The 21,830-nt window shown below is 39.3% G+C and overlaps 2 protein-coding genes across 2 annotated transcripts; both read left to right on the top strand.

Annotated features, from left to right (window-relative positions):
- Positions 1 to 5,335: 5,335 nt before the first annotated feature.
- On the top strand, positions 5,336 to 11,093 carry LOC103708404 (protein disulfide isomerase-like 1-4). Its single transcript, XM_008793311.3, has 12 exons — positions 5,336 to 5,914; positions 6,368 to 6,497; positions 6,855 to 7,020; positions 7,108 to 7,226; positions 7,334 to 7,414; positions 8,104 to 8,190; positions 8,347 to 8,421; positions 9,392 to 9,460; positions 9,543 to 9,623; positions 9,700 to 9,834; positions 10,352 to 10,408; positions 10,540 to 11,093. Exons 1-12 carry the CDS (start codon positions 5,364 to 5,366, stop codon positions 10,714 to 10,716), a joined length of 1,728 nt encoding a protein of 575 aa, XP_008791533.1. The 5' UTR covers positions 5,336 to 5,363; the 3' UTR covers positions 10,717 to 11,093.
- Positions 11,094 to 12,962: 1,869 nt separating this feature from the next.
- Positions 12,963 to 13,937, top strand: LOC108511361 (vegetative cell wall protein gp1-like). The gene has a single exon (XM_017843147.3). The coding sequence runs from the start codon at positions 13,258 to 13,260 to the stop codon at positions 13,753 to 13,755; it is 498 nt and encodes a 165-aa protein (XP_017698636.1). The 5' UTR covers positions 12,963 to 13,257; the 3' UTR covers positions 13,756 to 13,937.
- The last annotated feature ends 7,893 nt before the right edge of the window (positions 13,938 to 21,830 follow it).

The following is a 21,830-nucleotide window of genomic DNA, read 5'->3' as shown; positions in this document are numbered from 1 at the left end:
CAATGACCAAATTAGATGGGCTTGGACCACAAAATGGAGGGCCAACAGGTTGGCTGTGGGTTGGGTCTAAGTTGGTCACTATTGACCATGGCGGATTGGGTTCGATTCGGGTCTATGAACCATGATGTGTGATCTCAACCCGATCCGACATGAACATGCTAATTGCCACCTCTATGAAGTATATATATGCATTGTTACTCTGGGAACGCACCGATATGGATGGTTTCGGCATCGCAGCACCTGCACTGGTATAGTTTCATGCCAGGCTGACACGGTACCAATGGTCTCTAAATTCATGGCGTGAATGTTAATTTGATTAATTGCTGGATATAAAAATTCATGTGTTTAAGTTCAATCTGTTTTGAGAAAGACTCACTTCGGAATGCATGCTGTTAGTGCCATGTCTTGATTCTGGCTCGGAAAACATAGCAGGATTATTGCAGGGATGCTGCTGATAAAAGGCCAAAACTGCTGTGCAGAGATTTCAGAGGTTGCAATTAGCATCAGCAAGAGGCCGCAATGTTTGATATCAGATTGAGGGAATGAAGAACCAGCCTCTTTCAATATTCTCTAGGTCTTTTAAGTTCAGGAACAGCAGGCTGCAGAAACCTGAATCTTGGACCTCATATTCTCATGGCCACCGGACAGAAGGCGTCATGAAAAATGAGAAGGATATATGCGACTGCTGGAACTGGAACCGGTTTTAAAGCAGCGAACATCAGATGTTCATCTGGGATTTGAGAGTCCCTAAAATCCTAGGCTATGTTTGCATGCTGGTTAGGAAGTGGCTAACATAAGATTTTCTAACTAATCAGCTAAATACAATGCCCAAAAGCATGAATAATTTTATCCAGTCGATGGGCCAAAAAGATAGATAATCACGTTAAAAGTTATTTTTGGGGGAGGGTCAAATAAGTAAGTACTTCAACCGCACCTTCAGCCCTTCCAGCCCCTATTTCTCTACCTTAATGATATTTCTTACCGTTTCTTTATTACCAACCTTTTATTATTATTGTTATTATTATTATTTTTTTAACAAGACAGCATTACTGGTGGATAGAGAATACCAACCAAACAACAAACAACTTATATTCACTGGTTAGCTGGTTAATAGGTGAGCACCGGTGACTAAAATTATCCCAGGGATGGTTAACTATTTAGCAACCAAACACAGCTCTGGTGTATTAGAAATTTTTGTTTTTATAATAAGAAATACATTTTGTCTCTCATCTGTGCTTAGTGTCGATAGGCATGCATCCAAATTTATCGATATGGCTAGAAAGATTATGAGCTTTCAACTGCTCCATTTTTTCTGACAAAACTTGAAAGCAATGCGAGCGAAAATGCTAATTAAATTGTAACTACTTTATATAAGAAATCCATCACATTGGAGCAGCAAAAGGTTACAAGAAATACAAGTTAATAGGGTAGAAAGATGAGAAAAGAAAAGGAAACTAGATGGGGAACCGGAAGAAATGAATTCAAAGAGACTAAGGCTTCTTTTGGCAGAGCTTTTGGTAGGCTAGAAAGCACTTTCTAACCCTTCAAAAGTACTTTTGGATGGAATAAGAGTGTTTGATAAAAAAATCGAAAAACTATTTTAGCTTTGCTAGAAAGCTAAAATAGCTTCTTGAGAAGCTTCAAAATGGAATTTCTTCTGAAAAGCAATTTTAGTATGTGTCGGAAAGTTGTTTTAATTTATATTTTTTTTAGACAAAAATACCCATAACAAAATATTATAATTACATAAAATGATAATATTAATATATATGGTAATAATTATAATATTTTATACTTTTATTATTATTATATCATACTACAAATATAATATAATATAATATAATATTATATCATAATATATTGATATGTTATATTATATAATATCAAATTATGTTATATTATTATGTTATAGTATACAATATTATATTACTATATTATAATAATATTATATCATATTACAGTAATATTATACTATATCATATATTTATGTATTAATATATATTATATTTTATTATGTTCTATTGTATAATACTATGCAATATCCTATATGGTTATTTTGTTATACCAAAAGTTATTTTTCAGTTTGTTTACCAAATATATTAAAATTTCACAGTACTTTAAAAATATAGTTATTAAATAGCAAATAATTTTTTTATAAAAGTTCTATTCCAAAAAGCTCTACTGCTGACTGCTCTATCAAACGAGGCCTAAGCATCAAATAGATTGGCGTTGGAACATAGGTGAAGAAAATCCCTCTAAAATTGATGGGATAAGTTTGTTCATGTTGGGGTGAATGGAAAAGACCCAGCTTTTGGGAGCTCATATATGTGTACAGTTTAATATGTCCTGTATGGTCTCTGCTATTTGTAAGATAGCTATCGATATTTTAAAGCCAATCATTTGAAGACTACAGTTTTTTCAGTGCAGCAAAAGTGGATCATTCAGCACCATTTTTCAGTATGAAATATATTTCTCATGTCTGGAAAAAAAATGCTCAATAACAGGGGTAAAGCTGACATAATGTGAAAATCCAATTGAAGAGTGGCTTATGAATATATGCAGCCATTATGGATGCTAACTCACCCAAGTATCAGTCTGCTGCACCGTAAAAGCATAAGCATGACAGCGAAAACGCAATTGCCCGAGTGCTGGAAATGAAATTGTCAGCGTTACTCTAGGCTGGAATAAATATGTTTTTTCTTTTCTTTTTCTTTTTTTTTATTTACCGGCAGCTCATACTAACCCCCCATGAGCATGTCCAACTAAATTAAAATACAAAATACTCCACAACGGTGGAGGGACATGGTACGCATCGGGTCTATAAGGTCTTTTCAGAATGATGAGCAACAAAAGAGGCAACAAAGTCAGCAGCTCCGTTTACCTTTCGAAACACATGAATAGCTTGAAAGACATCACACTCAAACAGTAACAGCCGGATGTCCTCTAAAAACGGATGGGCGAAAGCCTCCGACCCCTTCTGTAGAATCCACTCAACCATCTGCACTGAGTCTTCCTCTAGAATGATACATCGAGCCTCTAGAACTCGCCTCGTATAGGAGATATCCTCCCATGCGATCATGAGTTCTTCAGAATAGATGACTCGAAAGTGCACCGTCCTCCTGCCTCAATTATTTTGGACTCGTGATTTCTAATTACATGGACAATACCCGTGCCTCTATGCTTATTTGTATACAATCATGCCAAAAGATACGTTGTGGACCGGCCAGATTCGGCTGATTGTGTGCTTTTATTTTAACACTACGTGACACTCAGTGAACTGGAATTTTGGACCTTTGCAAGCATTGAGCAGATTGCAACATTGGAGCTGACCAAGGATTCCGTACTCCTTAAGCAATTTGCTGAACGATGCAAGATCACATGGAAGTTCTTGTGCTGTGATCCGGTATTTAGTATTGTTTGCCTTGGAATTTGGAATATTTTCTCCCTGCGAGGGTGGCCAACCACCCAAAAAGGGCTCCATATGCCCCAAGCTCCACCGCAATAGCTCAGACAAAACTTATTTTAACCTTTAGGGCTCGTCTGGATGCTTAGCTAATATGTCTTTATGACATGAAGCCTTTGATTCGGTTGCCAGGAGGTGAAGAGAGGAGAACCCAGGAGGAGCTAAAAGGGGCTTGGAGGGTAGATCAGTAAACGAGCCCTATTTGTTTTTATCGTTTAGGTAGATTTTTCTTTATATAGGTTTTAATAAGAACCGAGAAGAATTTGAAACCAAAGCACACATAACGAATGATGGTCCCAAAATGAATGTAAGCAGCCCATTGCATGGTCATAACTATTGTAGCATCCTAGAAGAACTGTTATTACTAGAGATGGGACAAGAAGAGGACACAGATGATCTTCATGAGCAGTAGGTGGCTAAAACTTGTTGAGGATCTTCATGATCAGTAAGGGGGCTAAAACTTGTTGCGAGTAGGCCAGATGATCTTCATGAACCAATCAACCAAACAGCTTGGAAGCAATCCTAATGTACCAGAAATTATCTCCCAAAATGCATTTTGTTTCCTTTGCATGGACATTGTTGGAGGCCAATCTTATCTCTTCATTTCATATTTCCCCCTTTTTTTCCCCAGAGACTAGAGAGGTTATTCACATCCCACCACAACCCACCCAATCTGGAGCTTTAGGTCCCAAGCAGATTGAACCACTGCTCATAGAACTGGGACTTAATGTAATAAGCAAGCAAGGGCCGAAGCTTTACTTTGGGACTAAATACAAACCTACACGAATTCTTATACCTCCCTTGTTTAAACCGGGCCATTCTCACCATGCTATTAATCTATTTCCAATCCAATTCAATCATAAACAGAATATATCGGCTTATACTCAACTTCAAAAGGACTCATGTCTCTTAATCCATATAGATTATGAGCTAGATTCATTATGATACTATTTATAACAATCCGAAACTTCATCCAAACAAATACTAATTATGAAGTGTAATTTGAATTTTTTTTGAGGCTGTAAATCATTCAAGATCTTTTCAGTATATAATTATGAGATAAATGCATGCCAATATGGCACAAGTATCATGGGGAATCCAATCCCTACCCCTTACTTAAGGTGGCAAGGCATCCAACCAAAGTTCACCTTCATGTCCCCTATAATAGGTTCGGGTTGTATATGTCATGTAAAAAAATAATTCGTCTTCTTTCACAATGCCAATTATTGGATTGTACAATGGCTATTTAAAAATCTATACAGATGGATAAAAAAAAAAAAATTAAGTGCTTTAAAAGATGTGCAATATAGGATTTGAATGGTAGATGTTGCGGAAAAAAAAAATCAACCGTTCTTTTGTGCGAAAGATACAAACCAACCCTCCAAAATTAGACATCTGCCGCTCGCTCCAAATCCCCGTCGGGACCGGAAGCCTCGATTTGTGGGACCCATTGGAATTTGGATCTGAATTTTGAATTTTGATTCGGATTTGCCCTCGCTGCCATACGGAGTGCAAAAGTTGGCAAGATTTGCACTCGCTGCGCCCATCGTAGACCGTCCATTGTACCACAGAAGGTCCAACTCCACTATCATCAAGTCCGCGTTTATTCCGCATTCTGGACACAACACCACCCAAATGCCACGCGTCCATCCACGAATGGTCCGAGTCTTCATCTCTACCGCGCATGTCCAATGACTTATCGCCACGCATGCAACATGACGTGTACATTGCATACTGCGATCCTAAATTGCACAAAGTCAGATTTGCAAAGCCAACGAAAATTTGCCACGTACCGATGTATCAATATAGTACATCCTGCACTCTGTGCCCCCACGTCCCTTCCGCCTTCCTCCCTTGAAATACCCCCCTCTCACTCTCCGCTCTCAGGGAAAAGAAAGAGATGGCATCGTCTCGGGTTCTTCTCCTCGCCCTAGCAATCACAGCTCTCCTTTTCGTCCATGGCGTGTCCGCCAAAAGCGGCGCCGATCTCGACCTTGAGGAAGACCTCAGCTTCCTCGAGGAAGACGAAGACGACGTCGGCGATCACGGCTTCCCCGGATCCGATGACGCCTTCCCAGAATATACCGGAGACGAGGCCGACGATGATGAGGGACAGGACCACGAGGGATTCGCCGACTCGGACCATGATGGCCTGCCGGCGATCGACGAGACGGACGTAGTGGTGCTCACGGATGCCAATTTCAGCGACTTCGTGGGGAAGCGCCGGCACGTGATGGTGGAGTTCTACGCGCCGTGGTGCGGCCACTGCAAGGCCCTGGCGCCGGAGTACGCGGCCGCAGCGACGGCACTCCGTGGGGAGGACGTGGCGCTTGCCAAGGTGGACGCCACTGAGGAGAACGAGCTCGCTCAGAAGTTCGAGGTTCAGGGCTTCCCCACCGTGTACTTCTTCGTCGACGGCGTCCACAAGGACTACCCCGGCCAGCGGACCAAGTAAAGACTTTGTCTCTCCCTCAGATCCGACGATCCCCTCTTGCTCGATCTGTTCTGATTGGACCTGATTTGATTTGATTTTTTATATTAATTTTCATCCTCTAATTTCTTTTCCCTTCTTTCATCGTTTTCCTCGTTCTCGCCTTGAAAAGGATTTTTTTTTCTTTTTCTAGGGTTTAGGGGTTTTGTGGAATTTTTTGGATTTGTGAATCTGGCTCTGTGGCTTGAAAGAATTATTTAATTTCGTAGCTAGTTTTGTGGATCTCAAGATCATAGATCTCTGGCTAAAAACGTTGGGGGTACTTATATTGCTTCCATTGTATCAAAAAGAGAAACTCTAATGTAATACTGTCCCAGAAAATACCTGCATAAAGGACAAAGGAGAGAAGATTTTGAATGTAAATGATAATTTATCATATCTGCTGAGTGCTCTGTGTTTTATTTCCTTTGCAGAGATGCTATTGTAACCTGGATCAAGAAGAAGATTGGACCTGGAATCCAGAACATAACAACAGTTGAAGAAGCAGAGAAGATTCTGACTGCTGAGAATAAAGTTGTTTTGGGCTTTCTCAACTCGCTTGTGGTAATTGCTTACTTATTTCTTTGGCCTGCTGCAACTCATTACATATTATTGTAGAAATTTAATAAATGAAGATTCAGGACTCGCCTATGATTTAGTTATATTTTTCAGGCAAAAGAAATCTACTGAATTTATATTTGACTCTATTTGGAATTTTTGTAATTGACGTTTAGTTGCTGGAACTTGAACTAAGAATTGTTTGGAAGGTTAGATATATGTCCCTTATAAAAGACTTGACATATCATGGCGCACCATAACATCTTGCTGAACTTGATATAGCATCACAAAACGTTGAATTTTAAACAGTCAGCTCTCTTCAAAGTCTAAGATTAGTGTTCATCTCCTTTTGGATTACTGTAGGGTGCTGATAGTCAGGAGCTTGCCGCTGCTTCCAAACTTGAAGATGATGCCAACTTTTACCAAACTGTTAGCCCTGATGTTGCAAAACTTTTTCATATCAATCCCGAAGCTAAACGTCCTTCTTTGGTGTTGCTGAAGAAGGAGGCAGAAAAACTGTCCTACTTTGGTATGGTTATCGTAATTGTTCTGATTTCTGAAAAAAATAAATGTTGGCATAATGCCTAAAGGTGGTTCCTCATTTTACTTTATGCAGATGGTCAGTTTACTAAGACAGCTATTGTTGATTTTGTTTTTGCGAATAAGCTTCCTCTGGTTAACGCATTTACCAGAGAAACTGCTCCACTTATTTTTGATAATCCAATTAAAAAACAGGTAGGTCATGCTGGCATGATGTTGATGTGTTATTATTTAATAAAAAATTTTGTGTACCAAGATTTCAATTTTCTGATGTCATTCTCCTCTCTCTTGTATTTTGATAGATTTTGCTCTTTGCTGTGTCAAATGATACTGAGAAAGTCATGCCAGCCTTCCAAGAGGCAGCAAAGCTGTTCAAGGGAAAGGTAAGTGTTAAATATTCCTGCACAGTGTTTTGTTGAGACTAGCTGTCTGATAATTTTTTGGACGGTGAGCATTTGTTTGCTTTAGTTTGGCATATTTTCTATCCTTTTTTTGAGGTATCTATTGTTTTAATCCTTCTACTGGAGCTAAAGCAGTTTCTTACCTCAATTGAAGCATTTGTCTGCTGCAAGGTTGCTACGTAGTGGTTTGCATATCTGGGAGGACATGTACAAAATCAATTTTGTGTAGTTAAACAGATACCTTTGTGGTAGGATATAAGAGAAGCATTTCTTTTAGAATTGGTTTTTTATTTTTTTAATTGTTTTTAAGGATGAAGATCCATGTCTAGCTGATTGAGGTTTACTTTTCTTATGAGAACCTATGCCCAATTGAAATGAATGAAGTTCGGATGCCCTCCAGTTTGCTGCATATAGTATGTCTTACTTTGCAGACTTTTTTATTCATTTTTTCCAAATATAAGAAACAAATACCTGGCCCATTTGTGATATTATTTTATTGTCTATAATGTGTTTTTGCATTCCTGCTCATCCTTTTCAGTTAAGTTTTCCTTTTCTTTTGTTTGTGTGTATTGGGGTGAGGGCTTTGATGCCATTTTGTAGGATTGTTGTCTATGCCAAATGCTGTTTGTTCTATGGAGCTTAGCTCTTAACGTTTCATATATTTGTTGCAGCTCATCTTTGTATATGTGGAGAGGGATGATGAGGATGTTGGTAAACCAGTTTCGGATTACTTCGGAGTGACTGGATATGGTCCGCAAGTAAGTCCTCTTTTTTTTTCTCTCTCTCAACTATGTATGCATTATAGATTAGTGAGCATTGTCTTTACTGAAAACTTTGTTCGTCTTGTTGAAGAGATGAAACCTAAACAATGTAATTGTGGACTTATCAATTCTGTAATCATTCAATTTTGACAGGTTTTGGCATATACAGGAAATGAAGATGCTAAGAAATACATGCTCGATGGTGAAGTGACACTTGAGAGCGTTAAGGTTTTGTTTCCCTTCATGCGTCTCTAATATGCTCAAGTGCACCCATTAGATAATTCCATGCCCAAATCATGCTTATTTGATTTCTTAGCTGAAAATCATATATTACCGATATCAATTTAGCTTGATGAAGTGTCTAGGTGCCTTATAAACCGAATTCTTCACTGCTTTTCTATAAATTTGGAGTTCTTGGTCTTTTTGGTCTGTGCCAGAGGAAGAAATATTACCAAAGCAAAGCAGGAATGCATCAGCATTGGAAATCACTTGGGTATTATTAGGATGTAGAGGATGTTATAGTATACGAGTTTGCACGTGCTCAAAAATCACGTCAAACCCAAAGTAGTTGAATAAAGCTTGTAGCTTACGTTTGTCTTGTGCATGTTGACAATGCTAACAAATTGGTGGACTTGACACTACAGTTGGTTACATTGTCTGAGTGCATGCTTTATTGATACCTTTTGTAACCTATGCTCGATTATTCTGTTCAGATGTCTCTTTGATAAGAACAATTATCATTAAAAAAAGATGGTAAAAGAAATAGAAGAACTCCAGACTGAAGGTCTTTGGTGCGAATATGCGGACTCACAACAGTTCTTAGTTGCCTTTTTATGGTTGGTGGGTTTTTTTTGGGGTGGAGGGTGTTGGGGTGGGGGTGGGGTTATGATTGGTTCCCCTTCCTTTTTTGTCACTTTCAGCTATAATTACCTAACTGAAGTAATTCTGTGGGTTTAGGTATTATGTAGTCCTGAGCATTCTTATGTCTTGGACACTCTGTATCAATTTTTAACACAATGATAATCTGCATTGAACATTAGTATGATTCGTACAATCTATATCGATTTTCTCATGATTACAATCTGCATAAATTACTATGTAAGATTAGCAATTAGTTTTCCTGAAATTGTTCATGTTATTTGAACTTTCAAGTAAAATATATTGAATTATCTTCTGATATGCAATTCTTTTGTTTCAGAAATTTGCGGAGGGTTTCTTGGAAGATAAGCTGAAGCCCTTCTATAAATCAGACCCGGTACCTGAAACTGTAAGTTGAAAAATTTTCTCTTTGTTTTTTGCATATTTGCCCTTATATCTCTGATCTAAGCATAGGTCATGTATTTAAACAGAATGATGGGGATGTGAAAATTGTTGTCGGAAACAATTTCGATGAGATAGTCTTGGATGAATCCAAGGATGTTCTTCTTGAGGTAAATGACTTTTCTGTAGTAATGAATTAAGCCATCCCATACTTGCAGCATGGTCTAATCTTCAGGTTTGGACCAGATCTATGCACCATGGTGTGGGCATTGCCAAGCACTAGAGCCAACTTATAACAAGCTTGCCAAACATGTACGTGGGATTGAGTCTCTAGTCATAGCGAAAATGGATGGAACCTCAAACGAACACCCTCGGGCCAAGGTCTTGTTTCTGATTCATATTTACTATAATAAGCTGGATACTTGGATTATTAGAAATTGTTTTTAGATTTCCATGTCTTTGCCCTGCAAGCATTATACTTATTCTAAGGTTGCAGGGTTGACTTGTTGCAAGTTAGTGGACTATCATTTAAATTTTTATTCCCTATTTCGTTGATTTATGCTAGCCTAGACTTGATTGAATCAATGAACTTTCTTGGTGTATTTCATGGTCATGGTCAAATTATCTTTCTTTTCGTGGCTCAGAAACTGGAGTCTGGCTTTCGAGCCTGGCTGAACTGATTTGACTGTTCTAATACTTAATCAGAATAAAATTATCTATCGTAGATGTTATGCCTATCATACCTGTACTTTTTTTTCTCTTAGCCTTTGTTTGGCAAGCTGCTGTAAGTTTTCGATGATTTAATACTCTACTAAATTCATGATTTATTCGATAAATAATCTATTTTGAGTTCAGGAGCTGAATTCTTTTTTTTTTTTTTTTTGTTTATGTGTTTCAGGCTGATGGTTTCCCTACACTGCTCTTCTTTCCAGCAGGGAACAAGAGTTTTGATCCGGTTAGTTATGCATCGGCTTTCAGTGTTCAATGATATAATGTTTGAGTTGTGGGATCTACTATGGATTCACATCCTTGTCTTTTTTCAACTGTATTACGGTATTTATTTTTCTTTTCTCTGGATTTGCATAGATCACTGTTGATACAGACCGAACAGTGGTGGCATTCTACAAATTCATCAAAAAGCACGCTGCAATCCCTTTCAAGCTCCAGAGACCAGCGTTAGTAATAAAAACCGAGAGTGCTACTGATGCATCTGCTCCTGCAAGTGAGAAGAGCACCAGCACAGATGTGAAAGATGAGTTGTAGAACCATTCATATGTTAACCTTTTGTTCTAATCCAGCAAGTTGGGAGAGCTCATAATCTATTTCGGGATAGGCATCTCAGAAGCAATATAGTTCCTGGAGTCTTGTTGGCCTATATTTTCCCTTAACTGTCCTGAGCATAAGAAGATACCTCTGTAAGATTAGACTGCAGCTCACAAGAATAAAGCTTCTACCTTGAACCAGTGGCTGACCGGATGCAACTTCATCTATTTCATGTTGTTCACTAAACTAGCTAAAACTTGTTTTAATCAGCTCAGTGTGTTTGCTATCTAGTTTATCAATGTAGCTAAAACTTGATCCTTTGACTCTACTATTTCCTTTTCTTTTTCCCGTAAAATATTATTTATTTGGTTTGGTTACTGTGCTTTGAGCTGGGGGATGATCTTTTGACCGTGTTGTATAAGAAAGTGGTAAGCAGCTGACAGCATATGCTTTTGGGGTGCGGGTTGTAATCTTTCGAGGAAAGAATGATTGGTCTTCTTTTGCGGCAATTGGATCATGCCCCACACAGCTTTCAAAGCATTCTCAACATCTCTATCTTCTGCCTGCACAGATCTTGGAGCGCCTATTGTGCGATCCAATGATAGATTTGTGCTGAGGTAAATCATTCCGTGTGAAAGATTCAACCCCTGCCACGGTTTAGAATTGTAAAATTCTGCTGAATGGACGCGCTGTTGTTAAATCCCTTGGTTTAAATATCTCTCTCGTGCGGCCTCGCATCAATTCCTTGACGATGGCTTCTTTTCGGTTTTGGTGGGACGTACGTGAGTACTCGCTGCGTGAGAAAAGTCGTGGCATGGGGCACGAGTGCTTCCTGAATCGTGACCAACCCTGATCGCAGTTTGTGGAGACGGGAGTTGGAGTTGGTAGTTCTTGCCAATACTGATATAAAATAAAACCAGCGACAAGCGTTTTAACTTCATGGACCATGTTGTTTTTCAAAAAAAAAAAAAACAATGAAATAATAAAAAAATATTTTGGAGATCTCCTGTTTAAGTAGACATAGTTTGTAGTTTTTAATTGAATTTGAATGCAAAATTCAGACACGTATAATTCAAATGCAATTAATGGTGGAACGGGTCCATTTGTGCGTCAGAGGGTCCCGGAATCAGATATATAATTGCCCAAATGATATGGGAAAAGGTAAAAAAAAAAAAATTATATGTTGTGAATTCTATCCCCCCCTGCATAGGATGATACTTCATGATAACGGCTAAAATAACTAGATTGGAACGTTTTTCATTTTTTGGAATTAATATTTTGTGTGTATCCACATATACGCACATTTGAGAGAAGAATAGCATCTAACTGTTACTAACGGTCCCCTTATTTGAGGCCACGCCACCGAGGGGCGAGCCACCTAGGTATCCTCGCCTGATTGGCACAAGATCCCACGACTTACATTTTTTATTTAGCTGGACTGAATTTTTAAATAAAATAATGGTTAATATAGCTGTCATTGTTGCTTGCTGCAAGTATATCGGATGATTTATCTTAATCAAGAGTGATATGAATATCAAAAATCTGGCTTATGGTGAGATTTGTTAAGATTTCAGTAATACTATAGAAACTGAGATGCAAATTTAATTTGAATTCGAAAAATTCGTTAGAGAATCTAAAATGATATATATATATATAGAGTTAGATTGGGCTATCCTCAAGTGGATATCTACCCAAGTAGAATCAAATCTAGATTGAACCATAGGGTTCTATATCGATAATCCAAACCATTAGATGTGATCTACTATTTTTATATTGTTTACGTACCAAAATCTATATGACTTGAAGGCTCTTTGTTTTACATCAAGTAATCTAAAATTGGATAGCCTAATTACCATTAAATTATATATATTTTTTGAATACTTGATACATAAGATAAAAGTTTCCAAACTACATGATTTTTAATATGTTAGTAGTTTAAAAATAATAGATCACATTTAATGGCTTGGAGATGTAGGATATTCATTGTCCAATATAGATTTGATTGGACCTATATAGAGATTTATATAAATGTAATCAAGTCCAACTCTCTTTCTATAATGGTTATATATATTAATAGAGAAAAGAAGACTCAGTTATATTGCATCAGTGGATATATCTAATGCGCTGATACCAAAATAGGCCAAGGTTGGCTGATGCCAAAACAAACCAATGCCAACCTTGCCCTAACCCACGATGCTGCTGCTCGTCACGTTAAAAAGCCCCGAACAGTATCCGCGAGGATTCGTTCATCATTTTAAATGGCGGCCCGGATCCACAGGCCATAGCACACGGTCGGTCTGGGCAAAGAGAAGTCTCTCTCTGGTCCAACTTGTGTTTGGCGGCGATCCAACCGTCCCAACAACAGCTGTCACCCATAAAAGGCGGTGAGGGGACGACGTATCCCCCACAACCCCCTCGTTACCTTTCCTCCTATTTGTTGCGCCTGCGCTCTCCTCGATCTACTTCAGAGTCCAGAGAGATCCGGATCTGGTCTGCTCCTTCTCCACTAGCAATTCCAGATCTAGACTCGTAGATCCGGCCATGGCGGCGCGACCGGCAGTGCTTTCCCTCCTCCTCCTCCTCATCTCCGTGAAGGCGTATCTCGCGTCTTCCGACTTCCCACCCTCGCCTGTCCCTGGAGGACCCATCCCGGCCCCGACATCGCCCACCAAGTCGCTTCCACCATCGCCGGCTCCCGCGATGGGTCCGGCCGCCCCATCGCCGGCATTCTCGCCCCTGGCAAGGCCGATGCCCCCTACGTCCCCACCGTCCCCGGCGAATCCATCAACTCCGTCCCCATCGCCGGCGCCCGCGCCGGCGCCGGCCGAGGAGGTCGTCCTGGACGGCGAAAAGAGCGACGAGCAGGCCGGGGTGGAGGACAGCTCCGGCGGGATGAGCGGGGGGAAGAAGGCCGGGATCACGGTGGGGGTTTTGGCGGCGGCGGCCGCGGTGGGACTGGGAGCCATGGTCTACAAGAAACGACGGGAGAACGTCCGGCGGTCCAGGTACGGCTACGCTACCCGGAGGGAGATGCTCTGAAAACCATGTACCATCATCATCATCAATTATTATTATCAGGAGAAAAAAAAGAGAGAGGTTCGGAGAAGTTTTATTTAGTCTAATTTCTTTTTCCTATTATTAAAATGATATTGGTTTGATTGTAAATCTGTTTTTGTCTGCTATTGGAGTTAAAGAGTAATTGCCATCATTTCTTTTTTTTTTTCCGCCGCCATATCAGTATATGGAATTAATTAATTAATTAAATTGACTTTTAAATTGATGATAGCCGCACAGCCTTTTTATCATCAGCCGTCAATTTAACATCATTTTTTTTATTTCATTATTTTTATTCAAGCTCGGAGCAGACCTCGATAGCAGGGTTGCTTGGTCATCCCACCTCGTCTATTTTAAATTGTAAAAACAATCGGGCCGATCCAAATTGCTCACAAACCAAAATTCGAAAAAAAATGTTACTCTCATTTCCCCTCTATAGTGATGTTTATAATTAATTCCAAATCTAAATCGATAATTTAGACAATTTCTTCAATGACTCGTGTCACTGCTTATGCGACAGATAATTATAATATTATGTTTTTCCGTACTAATATGCCAAGTATAAATGTACATGCTATTTAGATTTTAGGCCGGGCTGGGTTGGGCTATCGGGCTCATAAAAGACTAGCCCAAGCTTGACCCAATTTTAATTCTCGCCAAAAGTTTGTGAGTTGATCTCAGCTAATCCCACAAAAATATTGGCCAACCTTCTCGTGAAGCAGGCAGTATCGGGTGGGCCTTGCGCTGACCTGGTCCAATTGCATCCCTAGGGCAAAGTGGTGAGTGTGAAAAAAATAATAGGAGTGCAATTTTTGACTTGGACATGCCAACTTGTCTGAATCTACTTTGAAAAAACTAGGTTTGGCTGAGGATTGTTTTATAATTTAATTGGACATGAATTAGCTAATGTCAACAATTTTAAATAGGTTAGATATAAGTTTGAGCAAATCTTTCAAAGTCATCCGCGTAGTTCAAGAATAGTGATAATCATAAAAGGACTAAATAATTAAAAATAAAATAATATTAGAAGAGAATGAAGATTATTTTCTTATTTTTTTCGTTTTTTTTTTAAAACTCTCTCAGTTTATTTGGATTTAAGTAAAATAAATAGATCGAGCACGGGCTAATACTTTCAATGCGATCATAAATGGGTTGTGAATGAGTGAGTTCAGGTTTCTCAACCGACTTGGGCTATACAATCGTACAATCCTTTAACCTATGCCAAATCTGGCCCAACTTGATCCATTGCTATCCCTAAAAACCCTTGGATGTTGGACTCGGTTCTCATGGTAGGTGGAGCAAAGCTAAGCGTGTTCTGAACGTAAAGGTGTGAGTGAGATATGTCACCCTTCCAACATACTGCAAATTCCACAAATATCTGACCATTACTTGAACCAGTTAAGATATCACAAATATCTGAACCTAACTAATAACCTTCAAGTTTTCCAGTCCGAATCAGGTTAGTTTGCGGCTGAGTTAATCAGATTGGTAGGTAGTCACGCAAACAAGGACCTGAAGTGGATTTGCTAGCGGCAGAGATGCCTCGTTCAATGTTATTACGCTAACCAGGTTTAGGAATTTTTTTCCCCCCTTTTGACGCTAAGCAGCTTATAGAAAATGGAACTATTTAGATGATCAGAATACATGATCTGTGGAGCTTATGAAATTTTAATAGAGGGTCTAGTTATAGGCAGATCCGCTTATAACTTATGTGGACTAGGAAACCCTGCAGCATGGTTTTATTGGGACAAACCGCGGGCCAATACTAGTATTTGTGATTAGATTTAACTGAATTTGAACCCTTAGCTTGATGAGGACGTCAGAACTTGAACGGAAGGAGTATGTGAGGATCCGTATGGGCATCTTTAGTCCCACATCAGTTATTCGTTGGGTAGATCTTGGATGAGGTCCTAGGTTGTTACAGTATTCCTCCAGAAAAGGAATGGAGGACCTCAAAGCTTCTATACGATGTTCTTAAAGCGACCAGATTGTCTATTCAGATATCAGCCGCTTAGAATGAAAGCATGTAAGCTCCAATGGGTGGGACAAATTGGACCACCGACGGAGATGCTTATGAGAGCCTTGGAAGGAGGCTAGTGTGTTGCCTATTCAGGCAAATAAAAACATTATATAATCATGAAATGCAACTTTCTCAAACAAACCCAATATAACCGTAAATGCAGCCTTTCTCAACCATTTGGCATTTGGCCTCTTGCTTATTCTTCTGCTGAACAACCATGATGCTATTTCGTGCCATCGATACTTTCATTCCATTGATACTTTCTTTCCATAGGGAGGCAACTAGGTGTTTTTATGTGGATCTTGTAGTTAAGCTTGTCGAGGACTTCTTGCGTTCTTTTCTTTGGGAAGATTTTCTTGTGTTCTTGGCCATTGACCGTACTTGAGTATCCCTTTAAGTTGCTAAGTTCATGCCAAACGAATTCGGACAGGAATCTAACTTCTCCAAACATGGAACATAAAAAAATTATTAAGAAAAACCTATACATTCTGTTCGAAACAGTATATTGTAACGGTACAGTAATCATAAAAAATAATATCCCGATAAATATGCTTGAAAAGCCGACAAGCAGATCGATGCTTCAAAACATATTTGCTCCAAAAACACTCACAATCTTCTGACTGTAAGTGAAATTACATATAATTCCATCAGATAAGCAATGTTTATAATTGTATTCATTGCATCAATTTACGTACTACTCTTCCTAAATATTGTTAAATTTGATTTGTTTGGTGTTCGAAAAGATTAGAGTCAAGTTTAAGTGGTTAGATCTAGCAAGATTTGCTCTACCACTAACCCACAAGAAAATAATCCTACCCCGACTAATAGAGGCCTAGCATTAGACAATATCATCTGTCCATAATCACCTTTGAAACTTTTATCTTCATGGAGGTCGGCATCACCATCAGATAATCCAGAATGCATCGCCCATGCCATTGTTGGTGGAAGGACTCCGTACAATATTATCATGCAATAACCACACTAGATGCAATAATTATGGTATTGTTGAAAAAAACAACAACAAAATGATATGTGTCGAGCGACAACTTTAAAAAAGATAAAGCAATTACAACAAATTATGCAAAATAGTTATTGAACTAAACTCGTAAATGATTTATGAAATCACGAGAGAGGAAACAAAACATTGTAATTAATTCATTTCTAGAACTGCACTCATTAATTTCTGTTATCTTAATTTTGATCCATAGACTCTGGAGACTGCACACATTGACTTTTATCTAATTATGAACGCTCCTTTTTCAATCATAGATGTTTTTTTTTTCCCTTTAACTTCTTGAGAAGCATACAATCAACGGATCTGACACTTCAAAATTCTTAATCATGAAAAATAGCAGTTGTTCTATTGGATGAGAGGTTCTATTAGAATAAGTATGCACTTAGTCACTTATATGGCAACGACTAAGATCAGTTCGATGAACAAAACACAACAAAATATAGACTGTACTTCATTCTTGATGCATGCTGTGACATTGTAGTGAACAGGAATTATACAGTAAGAGTGTTATGGAGGATATGCCTAAAAGACTGAAGGAAAAAATATCAAACGACGAGGAATCATAACATGTATATCGTCGATAATGCATATAAATTTAGGGGAGATTCATCCTTAATTGCAAGTTTAAGAATTCATATAGGCTACGGAATTAAATTGCTTCACCAATGGTGCATGCTTCCAGAACGCTTACTGCAATGTCAGTCGCTAGGGAAAATGCATCCGGCACTACTACGGAGACGACTCAGACGAGCGAAGATGGGAGAATCACTAGCGAAGTTGCCAAAAGACTGAGCTTGCTGTTCTCCCACCATTTTCTTGCACTACAATTTCCAGTCCGAGCACCTTTTAGCTCATCCTAATTAACACCATCAAGGCCAACAAACTTCATCAAAGAAGAGCTGTAAGTGCAAAATCTTTGAAGGTCACTCTGAATGTTCTTTGCTAGCTTGAAACCATGGTATCACATTTCTCTATAAAGGAATAGGCAAAAGCACAGGAATGAGAATTTGCACACATGAAATCAATTGAGCAACAGAGTTTGGGATAAATGCAAAACATCGCGAACGTAAAAAAGTCGTTTGGATGATTTAGCGACCAGTGTTTGTTATTTTATGATGCCTTTGAGCTTAAAGATTACTATTGTTTTTAAAGTTTTTATAACTAACCTAGTTAGCCAATCAATTCATAGGTTGGCCAAGAAAAAAGAAAACACAGAAACGTTCGACTTACTTTTGTCCGAGCTGAAGTGAAAACAGAGAGATCGATGAGTTGCTCGATAAAGAATTGAGAGAATCCAAGGAGAGTGCCAATTAGTGACGTCTGACGTCCCAACTGCAAGAGTGAGAATATCTCTACCATAGGCAACATGCTGCTCCATCTTCCACTGAAACAATCCATCACTTTTAGTGTCTCCACGTATTAATCACCAAAGAAATAGATATCGACTACATGTACGTACTGGCGAAATGCTCTAGTTGTTCATAAAATTCGTGCATTTAGAACGTTGAAATCTCTCTCTCTCTCTCTCTCTCTCTCTCTCTCTCTCTCTCTCTCTCTCTCTCTCTGCTTTTTCCTAACTACCAATGTAGCATATATATCTTATGCATCGAAAACATAGCGATTAGATCACGTTAAGTTTTAGGGCAAGATTCTAAACATTTTATGCAATACTAGACTAAAGCGTGGAACTCGTAAGTCGTGCTCGAGCTCCATAGTAATTTTTTGACTCAAGCAAGCCCACTCAGTATATCTCAGATAACTGAGATAAGTTATGTATTTTTCTGAATAAACAAAAGAAATCTAATACTCAAAGACAGAATATATGAAAAAAAAGTTAGAATTAGTAAGAAAAATAAAAATTTTAATATATTTGTCAATAGGTAGAAGGCTAAATATAGCTCATGACCTGACATACTTGTTTCGATCCCTCATGCTAGCTTAACTTTTTGATGACTAGAGATGGATGTGTTTTTAATCAACAACCAGATGCTTTAATATTTCCCTACCTTGCTAGAAGTATTCACCTAAAAAGCAGCTGGCTAACTTAAAACTATCCCATCAAATTCAAGAGCATATTATTTAATTACATTGAGAAAGAATAACAAGTTCGAAAAAATACCTAACCACCTTACATAAATAATGACAACCAGACCTCCAAGGGAGGATAACATTTTGAACACACAAAGGTATACGTAGTTAATTTAGTAGAAATTTATCTTTTGCACGTGTAACATGTTAATTCTAATAACGATATAATATTGAAACATGGTAAATAAAATTTACTTACGATGCTTGCCACGTAATTTGCATCGGCTGAATCGCTACAAACTTAATTGTCATAAATCAATTAAGAATTACGATCGAGCCTATGGGTTGCCTTAACATGACTTCACTCCATCGGACATTTATTTGGTCGCTTCTCATATTCTGTTCCTGACTTCCTGCTGTTAGATTTTGTCCGAGTGAAGTACTGCCTCCACTAAGATTTTGTGATGATCGTAAAGTCCGATACGTTCCGACAAATATTTTTCTTATGATATAGTAAGATATTATGATAGCGGTGGAGCATTCAGATTATCATATACGAATCAAAGTCACGTAGCTAGATCATTCTTTGGCGTTCCATGCAATGTGGGGATCTCATTAATGACCACAAATGAAGAAAAAAAATGCTTAATTACTACCTTGTAAGCAGGTCCACGGGGTCAGCACCGTCAAAATGCGAGGAGAGACCAAGCGCAATCCCATCCCAAACGAGTAAAGCGAGCAATGGCACAAGACTGCCTAATATTACTGAGAACCTCACGCGTGGAAGATCACGGCCAAGATATGCACAGATAACTGCGGAATCAAAATGTTGCCATCGGCTCATGTACTGCCGTCGTCACCAGCTATTTCATGTTCAAACCATTCTAGTTACCAGGTGCGATGTCGTGATACACGAGCGAGAAGATGACCACTGGGATCGTTGGCGAAACCTTTTCCCAGTTGGATATCTCCATTGGATATGATCCGCCACCAAACGAGATCGCCCCAACCTCAATAGCCACCAATAAACCTGTAAAACATAAGAATGAATGAATGAATAAAAGAAAAGAAACAATGATCATATCCAAGCTAGCTAGGGTTGTGAGATCTGTTAGCATCCAAACCTATCATGCATGGAAGCTGTCAGCCAACGATTTACTTGATCAGTTATGCGAGTCCCTCCAAGCAATATGAGGAGTGCCAGGAGGAGGGTGAAAAGGTTGCCTGAGATGGAAGCAGGGAGGTCGATGAAGCGCGAAAGGACTTCCCCTGACTTGGACGTGTAGGCCACCATGGAAGTATAAGCCAAGAAGAGGTAGGTGATGGTGGCCAAGTTCCCTCCCCACTCTCCCAGCGTCTCTTGGGCCGGCCATTGTCCTGAGAGACAGGACCTCCAGATCGCCTTGATGAGGGGAAGCGCGGTGAAGAAGATGACCTCTGTTCTGCGGCTGAATCCACAACCAAACAGAGGGGAAAACAGGGAGAAGTTGGGCTCAAACAGAGCTTTGTGTTTTTCTTTCAATTCCTGGAAAACAATGAAGAAGAAGGAGGCGGCGCTCCTTCACGACCTTTTATACATAACCACCCCCTAAATCCCTAATCACAATCCTAATCAAACAGACTCCTAATACAACTTAACTCAAACCCTAAACAAGCTTAATTGGAAATTAACTTGATTAAACAAGGACTCAGTTAGACTCAACCTTAACCAGAAATTAAAAAAAACAAATCACCTAATCAAAGCTCCATGCTGGGTTTCATAATGGTCCTGCATCAGTCCCCTCCACTTGAACACAACTCGTCCTCGAGTTCGTATCAGGATATAACTGCTCTTCAGGATTATGGTATTCATAGATATCAGCGACATTAAAAGTCTTTGAAATTCCCATATCATCTGGTAGGTCCACAACGTAAGCATTGTTATTGATCTTTTTCAAAATTCTGTATGGGCCATACTTTCTTGGCTTCCATTTGCTGTAAGTTCCCACGGGAAATCTTTCTTTGCGCAGGAAAACCATCACCATGTTGCCTTCTTGAAATTCTTTGTGCCTTCGATGCTTATCTGTCGTTGATTTGTATCTAGCATTTATGTCCTCGAGGCGCTTCTTCACCTCCAACTGTATAGCTTGAACCTCCTCTGCCAAATGTTCTGCAGCCACGCTCTTTCCCAAAATTTTCGGTAGGCGCGCCAGATCCAATGCGTGCTTTGGTGCCTTTGAATAGACAATGGAGAAAGGCGACCTTCCGGTTCCACTATGGACAGCATTGTTGTAGGCAAACTCTGCTTGGGCCAAGGCATAATCCCAATGTTTCGGGGTGCTCCCACAAATACAACGAATCAAATTACCCAATGTCCTGTTAACCACTTCCGTCTGTCCATCAGTCTGAGGATGCGCAGTGCTGCTGAAATTTAATGAAGTGTCAAACATCCTCCATAGAGTAAGCCAGAAGTGACTCAAAAATTTGGAATCCCGATCTGACGTTATAGATTGTGGTACCCCATGCAAACGAACAATCTCCCGAAAGAACAACCTTGCAATGTGGGATGCATCTGATGTCTTCTTGCAAGGGATGAAATGCGCCATCTTGGAGAACCTGTCCACCACCACGAAGACTGAATCTACACCCCTTTGTGTTCGGGGAAGTCCCAACACAAAATCCATCGACAGATCCTCCCAAATAGCATTTGGCACAGGTAGAGGCATATATAATCCAGTGTTTTGCGACTGTCCCTTCGCTGTTTGGCAAGTATAGCACCTTTGAATAAATTTTCCAACATCTCTTCTCAGCTGCGGCCAATGATACCTTTCCGTGAGACTGGCAATGGTCTTGTCCCGACCCATATGCCCACTAAGACCGCCACCATGAAGGTCTCTAATCAGCTTCTCTCGCAATGAGGATCTGGGAATACATAAGGAATTGCCGCGAAATAGATAGCCATCCTGAATGTTGAAGTCTCCAGTTGCTTGATGATTTGTATACTTTGCCCATACATCT

Source organism: Phoenix dactylifera, chromosome 2 (genome assembly GCF_009389715.1).
Source record: "Phoenix dactylifera cultivar Barhee BC4 chromosome 2, palm_55x_up_171113_PBpolish2nd_filt_p, whole genome shotgun sequence".
NCBI lineage: Eukaryota > Viridiplantae > Streptophyta > Magnoliopsida > Arecales > Arecaceae > Phoenix > Phoenix dactylifera.
This window is presented reverse-complemented; position numbering and strand designations above follow the sequence as displayed.